Consider the following 13,860-nt stretch of genomic DNA (forward strand, 5'->3'; position numbering starts at 1 on the left):
AGCCTGAATGAGGATTACTTCATCATATGTCTATAGCATGCCATGCATGTGGTTGTCAGTGTGTTTAACCCTTATATAAGTGCGTCAAAATGGGGATTTTGTGTATTTTGCGTTATCGTGGAGGATTAGCCGTTACTCATTCCTCTGTGTGTGAATGGAAATGTGTGTAGGCTTGCCTGTTGTGCTTGCTGTGGGTCATCATCAAGAAAGACGTAGCATCTCTTCCTTTTGTCTCTGCTGATGTAGTTGAAGTAAAGCTTCACAGCAGGGAGGAATGTTTCTGTATCCTGCAGGAGGAGAAATCAAGATTAAAACTAAGGGTGCAAGAAAAAAAGGATTTCCGTGACATATCAGCGCGATTATCGTATCACTTCAAAAAAAAATGTCCAAATCAATTTTTTAACAAAAGAAAAAAAATTAATTGCGCCAATATGTGTAAGAAAAAAAATCAATTTGGCTATACATCGCAATTTTTGATCGCACTATTATCGTATCAGTCCCCAAAAAATGTCCAAATCAATGTTTTAACATAAAACCCTTTAATTGTGCCAACTAACGTAAGAAAAAAATCGATTCAGCAATATATAGTGATATTTCACCGCACTATCGTATCAATCCAAAAAAAAAAAAAAAAGTCTAGTTAGATTTTTTAACCAAAAAAAACATTTTCATTGCAATAGCATATGTAACAAAAGAATAGATTCGGCGATATATCGCGATATTTTACCACACAATTATCCTATAGATCCAAAAACATGGCCAAATCAATTTTTTTAACAAAAAACCTTTTTAATTTATAGAAAAAACACCAATTCGACAATATATCGCGATATTTCACAGCACGATTATTGTATCAATCCAAAAAAAATGTCCAAACCAGTTTTTTAACATGAAAAAAAAAACCATTTAATTTATATATATATAAAAAAAAAACTATTTGGCGATATAACGCAATATTTCACCGCACTATTATCGTATCGATCCAAAAAAAAAAAAGTTTAATTCGATTTTTTAACAAAAAAAAAACATTTTCATTGCAATAGCATATGTAAGAAAAAAATTAATTCGGCGATATTTTACCACACAATTATCCTATCGATCCAAAAACATGGCCAAATCAATTTTTTAAGAAAAAACCTTTTTCATTTATAAGAAAAAACCTTTTTAATTTATAATAAAAAACCTTTTTAATTTATAAGAAAAACACCAATTTGACGATATATTGAGATATTTCACCGCACGATTATCGTATCAATCCAAAAAAATGTCCAAATCGATTTTTTTAATGAAAAAAAAAACATTTAAATGCGCCAACATATGTAATAAAAAAAATTAATTTGGAAAAATATCGCAATATTTCACCGCACAATAATCGTATCCCGGGTTCAATATCGTCCCCCTTGAGAAAGTAAAAATGATACAATAAACATGAAATATTTTGCAAATTACCAACTTAAGTCAGTTGTAGAGATCTCAGCACCTTCATATACAAATATTCAATTAAAATCGCACAAGTTTACTGGTTGTTATATCATTATTATATAGCAAGACGGCAGTCTCAAATTATTACATGAAATTTCCCCAAATTCTCAAAAACATGGAAATGTCAAGTGAGGATCCTGCAGGGACTGATGTACTCGCATACTTTATCATTTAGATGTGAAAGTGCAAACCAGAGCACATTAATGTTTAATTTGCTCTTTTTCCAACCTAAAATCTGTGGTCCACTTAACATCCAACTGGTCCATGTTTGGCCCCTGAACTAAATTGAGTTCGACACCCATGACTGACTTCACAGAACCAGAATCTGTTGTAGAAAAACCATTTGTTTTTGTACTTGAATTACAGTTAGGAACTATTTACTTGTTCTCGCAAGTTTAAAAAAAAAAAAAAAACGAATCAATATCGCCATATATATTGTATTGTTTAGTATCGGGATATACAGTATAATATTGGGACATGCAAATCGTGAATGTACAGCCCTAATTCAAACGCTTTGTTTACATTTAATAAAACACGCTCATAAATAAATGGGCTTCTTTTCTGCTCCCACCCCATGTGTCCACGCCGCCTCCGTCGTCTCCACGCGCTCCAGGCTGTCCAGCTCCAGGCGTCTCCTCTCCTGGCCGTGCTGCACGTCCATCTCCACCACCAGGCCCTGTTTGATGCAAAGGAACACCTTTGCTCTGTTCTTTAGTTCCTCCTGACCTCGCCTGTCCTCATCGGACAGGACACCCATGAGCAGAGGGGGACACAGGTCCACTGAAACCAAAAATAACAACGACAGCATGTTATTGCATTGAAGGCAAACATTGTTCTATGAAGTTTATTATTATTATATGCACCATAGTATATAGTCATCTTAAAGATGTAAATCCTTGTTTTTAATCAGAAATGAAAATGGGTTAAAAGTGAACAAAAATTGTGGAAAAGGTGGTGAAATGGGATTTCAAAAACCACAAAAATTGGCTAAAAGTTGCAAATGCAAAAACAGACAGAAAAAGTGGTACAAAGGGTTTCAAAGTGTCAATATTGGAACAATTAGTTCAAACTGGCAAATAATGTGTATGACAGATTTGTGAATGTGGTGAAATTGGCAAAAATAAGCATGAAATATGGTGAAAAGAGGTTAAGATTGACAATAATGAGTAAACATGTGTGGCATTAGGTCGGAAAAGAGGTGGAAAGGGTTTCTTAAGTGCTGAAAATGAATTGACATTGGAAGAAATGTGCAGAAAAGGCATTGAAATTTGATGAAGTTGCAGAAATGGGAGTAATGTAGCAAACTATGGCAAGAAAAAGTGATAAAAAAATAGGTTAAAATAAGGTAAGTTTGATGGAGTTGCAGAAAAAGGGTAAAAAACAAAACAAAAGGGGTTGAGAACCCCTGGTCTCAGGGACTCCACATCCCATAATGCGTGAAACTTTTCCGACAATGTCAATAAACGGCCTACATTATGTGTCTATCTGATGATCATCTCCTATGGAGTATTTATCTGGCCGTACCCCCGAGTTCCACTTCATCCTCATGATGGGCGACTGCACTCGCCGCTCGCTCAGACCTCGGCGACTGAGGCGAAACTCCTCCTTCATGGCCATTCTCCGTGGGATCCTCCAGGGTGGAGTTAGTCATCCCAGTCACAGTCCCAGTACCGTGACTGGGCCACAGCAGGGTCGACTCTGTTTCCAAGACCATTTCGATGTCAGATATCTCAACTTTTGTTTCTGTGGGGATTAGTGGTGAGGAGACGACATCCTGGACTTCCAGAGAAGATGATGAAGACTGTTTCTGCCCAGGAGGATGGAGGGTGGTGGCAGGTACGATGTTAGGAAGTGCTTCAGCCTGATTGGCTGGTACGCTGGAGATGGTGGAGGGTGACGCCCCGTCCAGATGGTGTTGGTATCTCAGCCAGTCTTCTCCCAGCTGCTCCCTGAAGCTGGACATGCGCTCGATCTCCTGCTGGTGAGGAAGGACAATCTCTGATGGAGGAGAAATAAAGTTATTGACTAAACTTTAGAAACTGACTTTCCTAATTTAGGGGTGTAGGGGTGTGAGGATACAGCCAACCAACGATCCCATTCCTGAGTTTTCTTTTTAAAAGAAACTCAAATCAAAGATTGGGATGTAATTAAAACTTAAAACACTCCCAGCACCACCTATTGTTTAAGCAGAGAAACACAAACTATGTTCAAACGATTTCAATCCCCCGTATTTGCCGATTTAGGACGTATCCTTACATCCCTACTTCTTTGGTTAAAAAAACAAAAAAAACAAACAAACAGGTGAAAAATGTGAAAACCACTCTTTGATAACCAACCCTGTGCTAACGTCAGCGTTCTGCTTTCATAATCGTTGTCGCTGGGCTCTGAAATGCTCGCCCGCCGCACTTTCACTTTACTCTGGAACAACAAAAGACATCAGCTGGAAAAACAATCACTGATTCTTGGTCTGTGTGCACTAGCGTGGTTCACAAACTTAATTTTCACCAAATTTTGATTGATTTCTTTTCGCCTTGTTCCAATTGGCGTTGTAAGCCAAAAATGTAGTCAATTGCTGCACATTTAGGGGAGGAAAACTTTTGCACAATGTTGATGCTTTTTCTATTTTCAGGAATAGTGTTTAAACTGCTCTTACCAGGGTTGGGGTCAATTATGGTACAATTTTCAGTTCCAGTTAAGTTTTCAATGATCCACCTTTAATAACAATACAGTTACGATTGCAGTGAAGGAAAGTCAATTACAAATACGTTCTTAATTACTGAAGTTCAATTACAAAAAATGACAATTACTGAGTTATGTTAGCATTTAAAATAATGATCTGAGCATTGATACAAGAACAAAGGGTTTTGTCTTTGTACTCCTTTTGTGTGGGTCTTCTTAGTGTTATTTTAGTTTATAGACCTTTTGCGTGGTTTTGAATTAATTTAGTCTATTATCTTGTCAATATGGCAAATTTTGTTATATTTTTTGTGTTATTGTAGCCTTTTTTGTGTATTTTTCTGTCATTTCGTGCAATTTTGTTGGCATTTTGTGTGTCCTTTAAGTCCTTCTGTATATGTCGTTGTCAATTTGTGTTATTTTGTGTACTTTTGTTGACATTTTGCTGTTGTTTACTGTGTTTCTGGAGTTTTGTGTTACGTTGGGCATCATAACTTCCAACTTCCTAACTTATAATTTTGTTTAATGGGCCGCACAAAATTAGACAGAGCCTCATGGGGCCCACAGGCCACCAGTTGCCTACGTTTGTCTTATAATAACGGGTCTTAAATAAAAAATATTATCCATTATCTAATTTGTTTTTAATTCCAAGTTTTGCGTAAATTACATCGGTAATTTACAGATTCTATAGAATCTTCATGCCAATTACAAAGTGAATGATCTGAACAAAATTACAATTTATGATTACAACAGCAACAGATTTTTAAAATTACAATTATATATATATATATATATATATATATATAATTATGCCATAATTATAATTATATTTGATCCCAACCCTGGTTCTTACTCATTTAGTATGAATACAGAAAGAGACTTTTAATGACAATACGGACCTTTATATTGCTCAAGTTTATCTGTGAAAGTTGAGCAATAAAAAACAGTGAAAAAGTGTGCCACACTTTACCAACATTATATTGGCTCAATTTTTTGGTACAGATTTTAAAAATGTCAAGGGAAAATGTGATTTGGAAAATTCATTCAATCATATTGTGAACCACCCTACTGTGCATCCAAACATCTCTGATGATGACGTGCTTTCACTTCGTATCTACCCTGGATTTCTTCTTACGAAAACTCGACACGATTGCGTCTCCCACAGACTGGCTGTCACTCAGCTCCCCCGCGCCACTGGACAACTCGTGGTTCAGGCGCTCCGACGGCGTGGCAACAGCAGGCAAAGTTTGGGCCGGACCTGGTTTTGGCAGAACCTGTGGAAACATTTTTCAAATCCTCGTGAAAAACAATGAAAAACAGGAGATCTGGTAACCATTAAATAACTGTTGGAATAAATAAATGGTGTGAGGGAAATCATGGTGGACAGCAAATTAAGCCTGAGTCACAGCCTGTTCCAAATATTAACCTTAAAAACAAAGCTCACGCACGACATTTGGACTTACAGATAACTCAGAGGAGGAAAGCGTTGCAGCATCGAGACGAAACTGGGGAAATAAAAAACAAAAGCAATAATCGCCTATTAGGAGGGTAGAGACAGAGTCAACACACCAGGTCTCGCCCTGTGTGCCTGCCTGATAAGCATGAGTGAAAACCAAAAGCCAGTGAGTCTGCAGCTCTGTTCAGGCTAGTATCTTCAAAAGGAATCAACATTACGCTGCTGATGGAGAGCAGACTCCACTCCACTCATGGCTTTATATCATTAGATCACTGTTCTATTTCCTCTTAGTTGTTTTGACTTCCAGCTCCAGCAAAACTGACCATAAATGTCTCCCAACGCTTGCGCTGCCCCTCTTTTGCTCTGTAAATGTTATATTTGAAGGTTGAGAACCTCAAGTATTAAATATACACAACTCACCCTGAGGCTGGCGGCCTTGGGGGAGAGATGTGGGACGGTACAGGTTCGATGGGTCTTTTGGAAGAATAGGGGGTTGCCTTCCAGATTCAACTGGCAAAAACAAAAAAAGATTCAAACGAGGTTTTATGATACATGTTATGTTAGAGCAATGGTTCCCAAACGCTTTTTGGATTGTGACCCCATTCCAATATCACAAGACATTTTTTTCTTTTTCTTTCTAGAATTAGTTTGAGATTTATATTTGAGAAAGTGAAAGTATAAAATACAGTTGTTTAAAATTGTGTGTTTTCAAAAATACGAAATTTAATTATAAAATAATTCAACTTTATATAACGCTAATTATCTATAGATATGAATATATAAAGACTTATCGATAAGAATATATAGATAAGCATAAATATAAATCAATATATAAGCATATATACAGATACAGATATATATACATTTATATAAATAATATACATATTTAATAATAAGAATATATACACATTAATAGATAAGAATATATAGACTATATTGTTTAATCAGCAATTGCTTTTCAATCAATTAGTAGACATTTCAGGTGACCCCATTTAACTCCCAGGTGACCCCACATGGGGTCACAACCTCAAAGATAGCATCAAAGCGATATTTCAAAGTGTCTTACTTTGTGTCTGTGTGTGTGTGTGTGTGTGTGTGTGTGTCTCTCACAGTGCTGAGGCAGTGCAGTAGGGAAAGAGGAGCCAGCTGGGAGTGTTCCAACAGGAGGTTGTACGCCAGGTCCAAGTGCCGGAGTGAAGACAACTGCTCCACACCTTTTAATGAGCGAGACACACACACCATTATTCAACAGCACTGACAACAATAAACACTCACAATAACTGATTACTCTGTTTCAGACAAAAAGACAAACAGGAATAAACATTAAACGCTTTCTTCCCTTTTGCTGCTTTTGATTGACTTTGATGAGTTTGTTGAAACAACACCAGTAATGGAGGAGGATGATGATGCCTGCTACGCCTCACCGTTAATAGTTTCCAGTTCGTTGTTCCTGAGATTGAGCGTCAGGAGTTTGGCCCGAGCGGCTGAGCCAAGCGTTGGCGCCCTCTGCAGACAGTTGTAGCCCAAGTTTAAGTGTTCCAGCTCACTCAGAGGCTGTGAAAAAAAACGACAAAACTTTGTTTGTTATAAAAGAAAAAAGCAACAAAATCCAAATGACATCAATACCTTTAGGAACTCTGCACATTCCTGAATCTTGTTGTGGCTTAGATCCAAAGACTTCAGGACGTTAAGTAAACTCTGTGAAAGAAACACAGCATTTTTTAAAAAAAAAAAAAACCTAATTTACATGACTTTTGTTAATACTTTTTGAAAAAAGTGGCTCACAAGTGACTGGTCAAGGCCGACAATGAAGTTGTAGCTAAAGTTAAGGGTGAGGAGTTCCAACCAAGGCAATGCAGAGCTCAGATCCCCTCCACACAGAGAAAGAAGCTCCTAAAAACAATTTAACAATCAGGTTCCACCTTAAACCCACATGTTTTGTATAAATGCAGCTAAGGATGTAACGACTAATCGTAAGGCAGTTAAAAATCGATTCATAGGTATCACGGTTCACATCAATACACTGCTGTTTAAAACAAATACTGCGATTCAATTTTCAGAGGGCGCTATATACGTATATTTATCCTTCTCTTGTCCAGAAGTGTAGGCGGCGAGCGGAATCTGCTACTACTTTCTTTCTGGCCGCCTTCTACTCTTAAACATGTTCATAAATGATTCCTTACCCCTTTAGCACCAAAAGAATATCTGTAATATTACGTGAATATCTGTAAGAGTCACGTTTTTCCATTAGCTCCGTCTGCTAGCATAGCATCTCTTCTTCACTGCAAGAACATCTGCATGCCAACTGACCACTGGGTTACCAGCGCCCTCTGTTGGTCCAAACAAATATCTGACGTAAATACAATGACATTTTTTTCAAAAGTCCAATTGTTAAGGCACAAAACACATTTTCAGTTGCACTTTTAAAAAGAAAAAGAACTATTATGCAGTTTTGCATTGTTTACTATAGAACCAGAATTTAAATGAATAGGCTTCTTCTTCATTTGTATTATTCCTTTATTTATTTCATTCAAGATTTATTTTTTGTTAAATTGCATTGTTTTGAATAGTTTATCAAGGGATTCTTTTGACAATGAAAAATAAAAGGAAAATAGTACAGTTTTTCTAGTTTTTTTCCCCCCAAAAAATAAAGGAATATTTTTCAGTCATCATTTGTCTACAGTCCCATTTTTTTTTTTTAAATAAACCGTGTGAGAATCGCATCGTGAATCGAATCATATCGGGAGTTGAGTGAATCGTTACATCCCTAAATGCAGCACAAACCTCTAAGGAGCTGAGGCTCTTGGAACAGGTTAACACCTCCAACTGGGAGTAAATCCCTCTGAGTCCTTCCAGACAATGTGGGGGGACTCCTTTTAACTACAGAGAAACAATATTCCTTCAGTGAATTATTAATAAGTTCCATAATTAAAATACATAAAGCAAAAGAGTGTTTATACGTTACCTCCAAACACTTCAGAGACTTGAACGGGAAGATTTTCACCCCAGACTGTAGCTTGGTTCTGGTTGGGTTGATGAGCTGCGTTTAAAACAAATGTAACAAATGGGTGAGATTAACAGTTAAAAGTGCATTGGAATTATCTTCAGACACAATTTTCAACTTATTTTTACCGTAAAGTCAGGAAAAAAAGTGTTGTAGTGCGGATGTTATAGACACTAGGGCAAATTAACAGGATTTTGACTTGGATTTATTTTAAATTTAATTTATTTATGCAGCAAATGGCCATTTAATTAATTAACAATGACAGACTGTTTTTTCTTTTTCTTTTAAATAATATTGTTTAAGATGCAATCCAAAGTGCTTCTTAATTACGCTTACAATACATATTGGCTATTTAAATATATATATAAAAAAAGCTCAATAGTAAACAATAAATAAAGTGATTAATACACATTATTTCTTTTGCTGAATTTTACTTTTAGTGTAAAAAGAGTAGTTCATCCTGCATATAAATGTACACGTTTATAAATGCAATTTCATTATTGTGCATAGCTCCTGTTAAGAACACATACGTAGGCAACATCTGAATGAGGCAACCTTTCAAATAATAATAATTTAAAAGTAAATAATGAAAAAAATACAATTGGTTTTCATGTGTTACCGAGCACTAGGAGCTGCTTCCCGGTAAATAAAGCCCAGTACAATTATGAAAAAACAATAACCAGGACTAAATATTCGCTCCCTGGTACAGATAGTAGCTCTAGCAATTGGTACAATGATAAACTTGGTGATATCACAGCCTGTGCATGCAGTACGGGGCAGAAGTTACTGTCTCTGGTATGACCTTAAAATGTTTCCGGGTTTAAGTATCTCCCATATAAAAACACATAATATAATCTGGTGATAGCCGTCCTTTGTCGGGAAAGGGGAAAATCGGCAAAAAAAAGAGCACGATTAAACCCACTTAGTTGTTTCTAAGCTGCATATTTTAGTTTAAAGTAAAGCATATTTTTAATCAAAGGTTAATTCAAACACTTGTGTATAAAGTGTATTAGGGCTGGGTTTTTGGGGTATGTCTAAGGTGAGTCTAAAGCCCACCTTTAGGGATATGGTCTTCTGCAGGACATCAAACAGAAACTGCAGCTGCAGCAGAGAGGCAGTGTCAGCTGGATGGGAGGGTAGAGCCAAAAAGCCATGCTGCTGACTCCTGGACAGCAGGTACATCTCAAAAAGCCTGGTAAGATGCTGCAGGCTGGATGCAGATAGAGTCAGGGTGCTGCTGCCATCCAGGACCACATCACCTGCAGAGTAAAGGACACAACTAGTGGAAGAAAAAAAACCAACAACTAAAATATTCACTTTAACCGAGTGTCCGTCCATTACACAGTAACATACCTTTATCTCTGAGCAGTGTGGCCAAGCTGTGAACAAGTGAAGACTGTCCTGGATGAGAGACAGCCATTCTGATGTGTCACAAACAAAGCACAACGATAAGACAACAGGAAATCCACAAACACTTGTTTTTTTTTTTTGTCAGAAAAATGTAACAATAAACTTTATTGTAATTGTATAATAAAGCCAACAACAACAAATAAGCTCATGAGTATTTTTCAAAATGGCTTTAAGTCATAGCCAAGCTCGAATTGAGCTAACGCTAACTCGGCTACAATAACACAGCTAACTAGCTTCCTGAATGCTAAGCTAAGCTTAGCTAAACAACGTACCTGTGCGGTGACAGCCAAAATGCTGATATGACTTCCTCCTACATGTGTGTGCAGCAGCGTGTTACTTTACTCACCCTGGGGAAAGTGGTTTTTTTTTCAATGGTTTGAAAAAGTTACACGATACATATTGACAGTTCTCCGTCACATGACGGCGAGCTCCTCAGACAGACGACGGTGGCCCCAATGTGCCAAAAAGTATTACAGCTGAAAAGTTCGCGCCACAATAGGCACTTAAATAAATATGTCGCTGATTTTTTATTCCCTTATAATGCTTAATGTTACACATCAATTCAACTTTTGACATCTTTTATGACTCAAAATTGTTTAGGTTAGTGGCATCCCACTCATAATAACATATTGTCCAGGGGTTCTCAACCTTGGGTTCAGGACGCCATTTGGGGTCGCCATTAACAATTTGAGCCCATTTTTGCTTGCATTTTTTATTTATTTTTTTAATTCTGCAACTGCACCAAATTTTGCCATATTTTAATCTATTTTCATCACTTATTCTTGACATATTTTTGCTCCTCAATAAATTTTTTGCTACAATATTCCCATTTCTGACACTTTTTCCATCAATTTTCAACGCCTTTTCTGCACATTTTTCCACTTTCAAGACATTATTCTGCACATAAACCCTTTCCGTCACTTTTTCCACCTAATGTCATATATGTTGACCGATTATTGGGACTTTTACAACTTTTCATTATATTTCATGCTTATTTTTTGCCAATTTAACCACATTGACGATTTGCCATGCCCATTATTTGCCAGTTTAACCTAATTGTACCAATATTGACACGTTGAACCCTTTTACCACTTTTTCTGTCTGTTTTTGGCCACTCCCACCAATTTCTGTGCTTTCCCACAATTTTTTTTTTTTTTTTTTTGTCACTTTTAACCCATTTTTATTTCTGATTAAAACAACAATTTACATCTTTAAGATGACTATATGCTAGGGTGCAAATAAAAATAAACTTTCTGGATAGCAGTGGATATTATTCAATGACAGTACAATACAATCTTTTTTGGGAAGGGAAAAAAGGCAAAGAAATTGGATATGAAAAAGAAAATAATGTTTTTTATTAGACTTTAACCCTGGACATACTTATATACTTACTCTAGATATAACTTTTTCAACTGAAAATGAAAAATAAAGACATAGTATAGTAGATTGGGGTTAAGATCAAATAAATAAATAAACAATATCCAAAACCAACATAATTCCTGTGTGAATTGAACCATTAAATAAACTGAAATTAATCATCTATTAATTAGCAACTTATTTAAAAATTAATAAATAAAATAAAAAAAGTGGGAACGTATGGGTTTTATTTTGACCACAGGGAGGCACACTTTTGCAACAAACCTGGCTTGTTCAGTGTTCAGACGTGGATAATCAATCTATATCTGCATTCATTATGCAAAAAAGAGCTGATTTAATATGCATTATTATTTTTATGTACGTATGCAATCTAGTTATTTACATATGTAGTAAAAAAAAAAAAAGGAAATATGACTCATTAAATAATCTGAAAGATGTTTTAATGGATGGAACTTTAGTGAATTTGGAGAAAAATTAGACTTTTGGTTAATATTTACCATCATTTTTGGACAGTTGTTGTTGTTGTAATAATTGTTTTATCTCATTGTGCATTGATACAAGCCTAAAAATGCCATGCTGGTAACAAAACACTTGTTGTTTTTCCTTTTTCTCTCAGTGCCAGTTGAATTGTGACTTCTAAATCTCCTAACCATTGCATTTAGTCTTTATCTCGGTTTATTTGTGAGGGGATTTCTGAGGCGTGAGAGTGAAAACTTCACAAAAATTAGCATGAGCAAATAAAAGCAGAAACACTTTCCTAATCTGCACATGCTTTACTTGTTGCTAGGCAGCAAACAAACATGGTCACACTCAGGCACACAAACATGCACACACACTTTTCCATTTGGGACAAGCAGAGCAAACATTTCCATTCACAGATTCGTGTATGGTAATTTTGGTAAACATTTCCATTTTGCAAGATTCTAAAAAGACTTTTATGCAAATTTGGTTGACGGGCAAATCACAAATGCACACAGACAGAGACAGAACTGTGTCACCATGCTTTTCAATTTGGATCTATTTTTCCTTTAAAAAAAAAAAAAAAAAAATCAACTGAATTGGGATTATTATGTAAAAAATGGTTGAGAAGTCATACACTATGATGTATTGTGCATTTTTAGGAAGTTTAGGAAGTTAATTCTTGTATGATTTGCATTTGTTTTCTTTGAATCACTTTTTTCATTTGAAATGCAAATAATTATTACACTATTAAAGTATAATTCCCGTGTATTTGGAGAACAAAACAGCTCTAGTAAAAATAAAGATATAATTAAGGTTTTGTTTTTATATATTTATATTCTCCTTTTCCACAGGGCCACAAAAATGTCAGCATTTAGAATAATGAGCATGAAAAGAACCAAGGATTTGTGTGTAATTTTGTTGTTTTTGTCATTTTGTATGTTTTTGTGTTTATTTTGGAATCATTAGATGCATTCTTTGGTTATTTTGTGTAATAATTGGTGTTCTCTTTATCTATATTTTTGTCATTTTATGTATTTTTGTTGTGGTTTTATATTACGGAGTCATTTTATTGTTGTTTTATTTGTCTGTTATTTTGTGTATATTTGTAGTCATTTTTTGAGTACTTTTGTGTATTTTCTATGTTTTAGGCATCATTTTGTGTGTTGGGGGCCGCACAAAATTTAACCGAGGGCCGCATTTGGCCCACAGGCCGCAGGTTTCCCACATATGGTTTCAGGTCACCTCAGAGCATTTTTACTCAATAATTAAGCCTTTAATCCCTTTAAACTACAGCTGTTATGAAAACTTGGTCAGTCATTAACAATTTAGTTACAACTTAGAGAAATATCAGATATTCTGTTTAAAAAACAACATATTTTTGACATTTTTCTACATTACAGTCATAATTACGAAATACAAAGTCAAATTAATGAGAAAGAAAGTCATAATTATAAAATAAAAGTCATAATTTATTATTACGATGTATTTCTACAATATGTGTTTAATTCTAAGACTGAATAAACAGCCAAATATTAGTTTTCAATGAATTATTTAAACTGTAATTAACAATGGTAACAGTCAGTGTCTGATTACTGCTGCAAATACTCAATTTGTATCTCATAATTATGACTTTTCAAAGCCATAATTATGACTTTTCATCTCATAATTATGACTTTACAAAGCCATAATTGTGACTTTTCATCTCATCTCATAAATATGACTTTACTAACTCATATTTCTGCCTTTCTTTCTCATGATTCTGACTTTATTAACTCAATATTATGACGTTACTAACTCTTATGTATGACTATTTCTCATGATTATGACTTTACTAACTCACATTGACTATTTCACATAATTATGAGTTTCTATCTCATAAATAAGACTTAAACTCATAATTATGACTTTCTTTCTCATGATTATGACTTTACTATCTCATAAATGACTCTTATAAATATGATTTTACTAACTCATAATTATTAATTTCTATCAT

The 13,860-nt window shown here is 35.3% G+C and overlaps 1 protein-coding gene across 3 annotated transcripts in view; it reads right to left on the minus strand.

The window, feature by feature from the left end:
* stk11ip (serine/threonine kinase 11 interacting protein) overlaps positions 1–10,513 on the minus strand; it is a 28,452-nt gene extending 17,939 nt beyond the window's left edge. For 2 of the 3 annotated variants that reach the window (XM_028467034.1, XM_028467020.1), the window contains exons 1-16: positions 10,301–10,496; positions 9,972–10,039; positions 9,675–9,877; positions 8,580–8,654; positions 8,399–8,494; positions 7,400–7,507; positions 7,241–7,312; positions 7,039–7,168; positions 6,725–6,828; positions 6,035–6,124; positions 5,622–5,663; positions 5,277–5,432; positions 3,819–3,900; positions 3,007–3,480; positions 2,054–2,262; positions 177–287 (exon numbers count right to left, since the gene is read on the minus strand). In XM_028467034.1, coding sequence (XP_028322835.1) covers positions 177–287; positions 2,054–2,262; positions 3,007–3,480; positions 3,819–3,900; positions 5,277–5,432; positions 5,622–5,663; positions 6,035–6,124; positions 6,725–6,828; positions 7,039–7,168; positions 7,241–7,312; positions 7,400–7,507; positions 8,399–8,494; positions 8,580–8,654; positions 9,675–9,877; positions 9,972–10,038 — 2,019 coding nt within the window. In that variant the 5' untranslated portion in view covers position 10,039; positions 10,301–10,496. Of the gene's footprint in view, positions 1–176; positions 288–2,053; positions 2,263–3,006; positions 3,481–3,818; positions 3,901–5,276; positions 5,433–5,621; positions 5,664–6,034; positions 6,125–6,724; positions 6,829–7,038; positions 7,169–7,240; positions 7,313–7,399; positions 7,508–8,398; positions 8,495–8,579; positions 8,655–9,674; positions 9,878–9,971; positions 10,040–10,300 lie in introns of all 3 variants that reach the window. The other variant, XM_028467027.1, reaches the window with a different exon arrangement.
* Positions 10,514–13,860: the final 3,347 nt, after the last annotated feature.

Source organism: Gouania willdenowi, chromosome 2, assembly GCF_900634775.1.
Source record: "Gouania willdenowi chromosome 2, fGouWil2.1, whole genome shotgun sequence".
In the NCBI taxonomy this organism is placed as follows: domain Eukaryota; kingdom Metazoa; phylum Chordata; class Actinopteri; order Blenniiformes; family Gobiesocidae; genus Gouania; species Gouania willdenowi.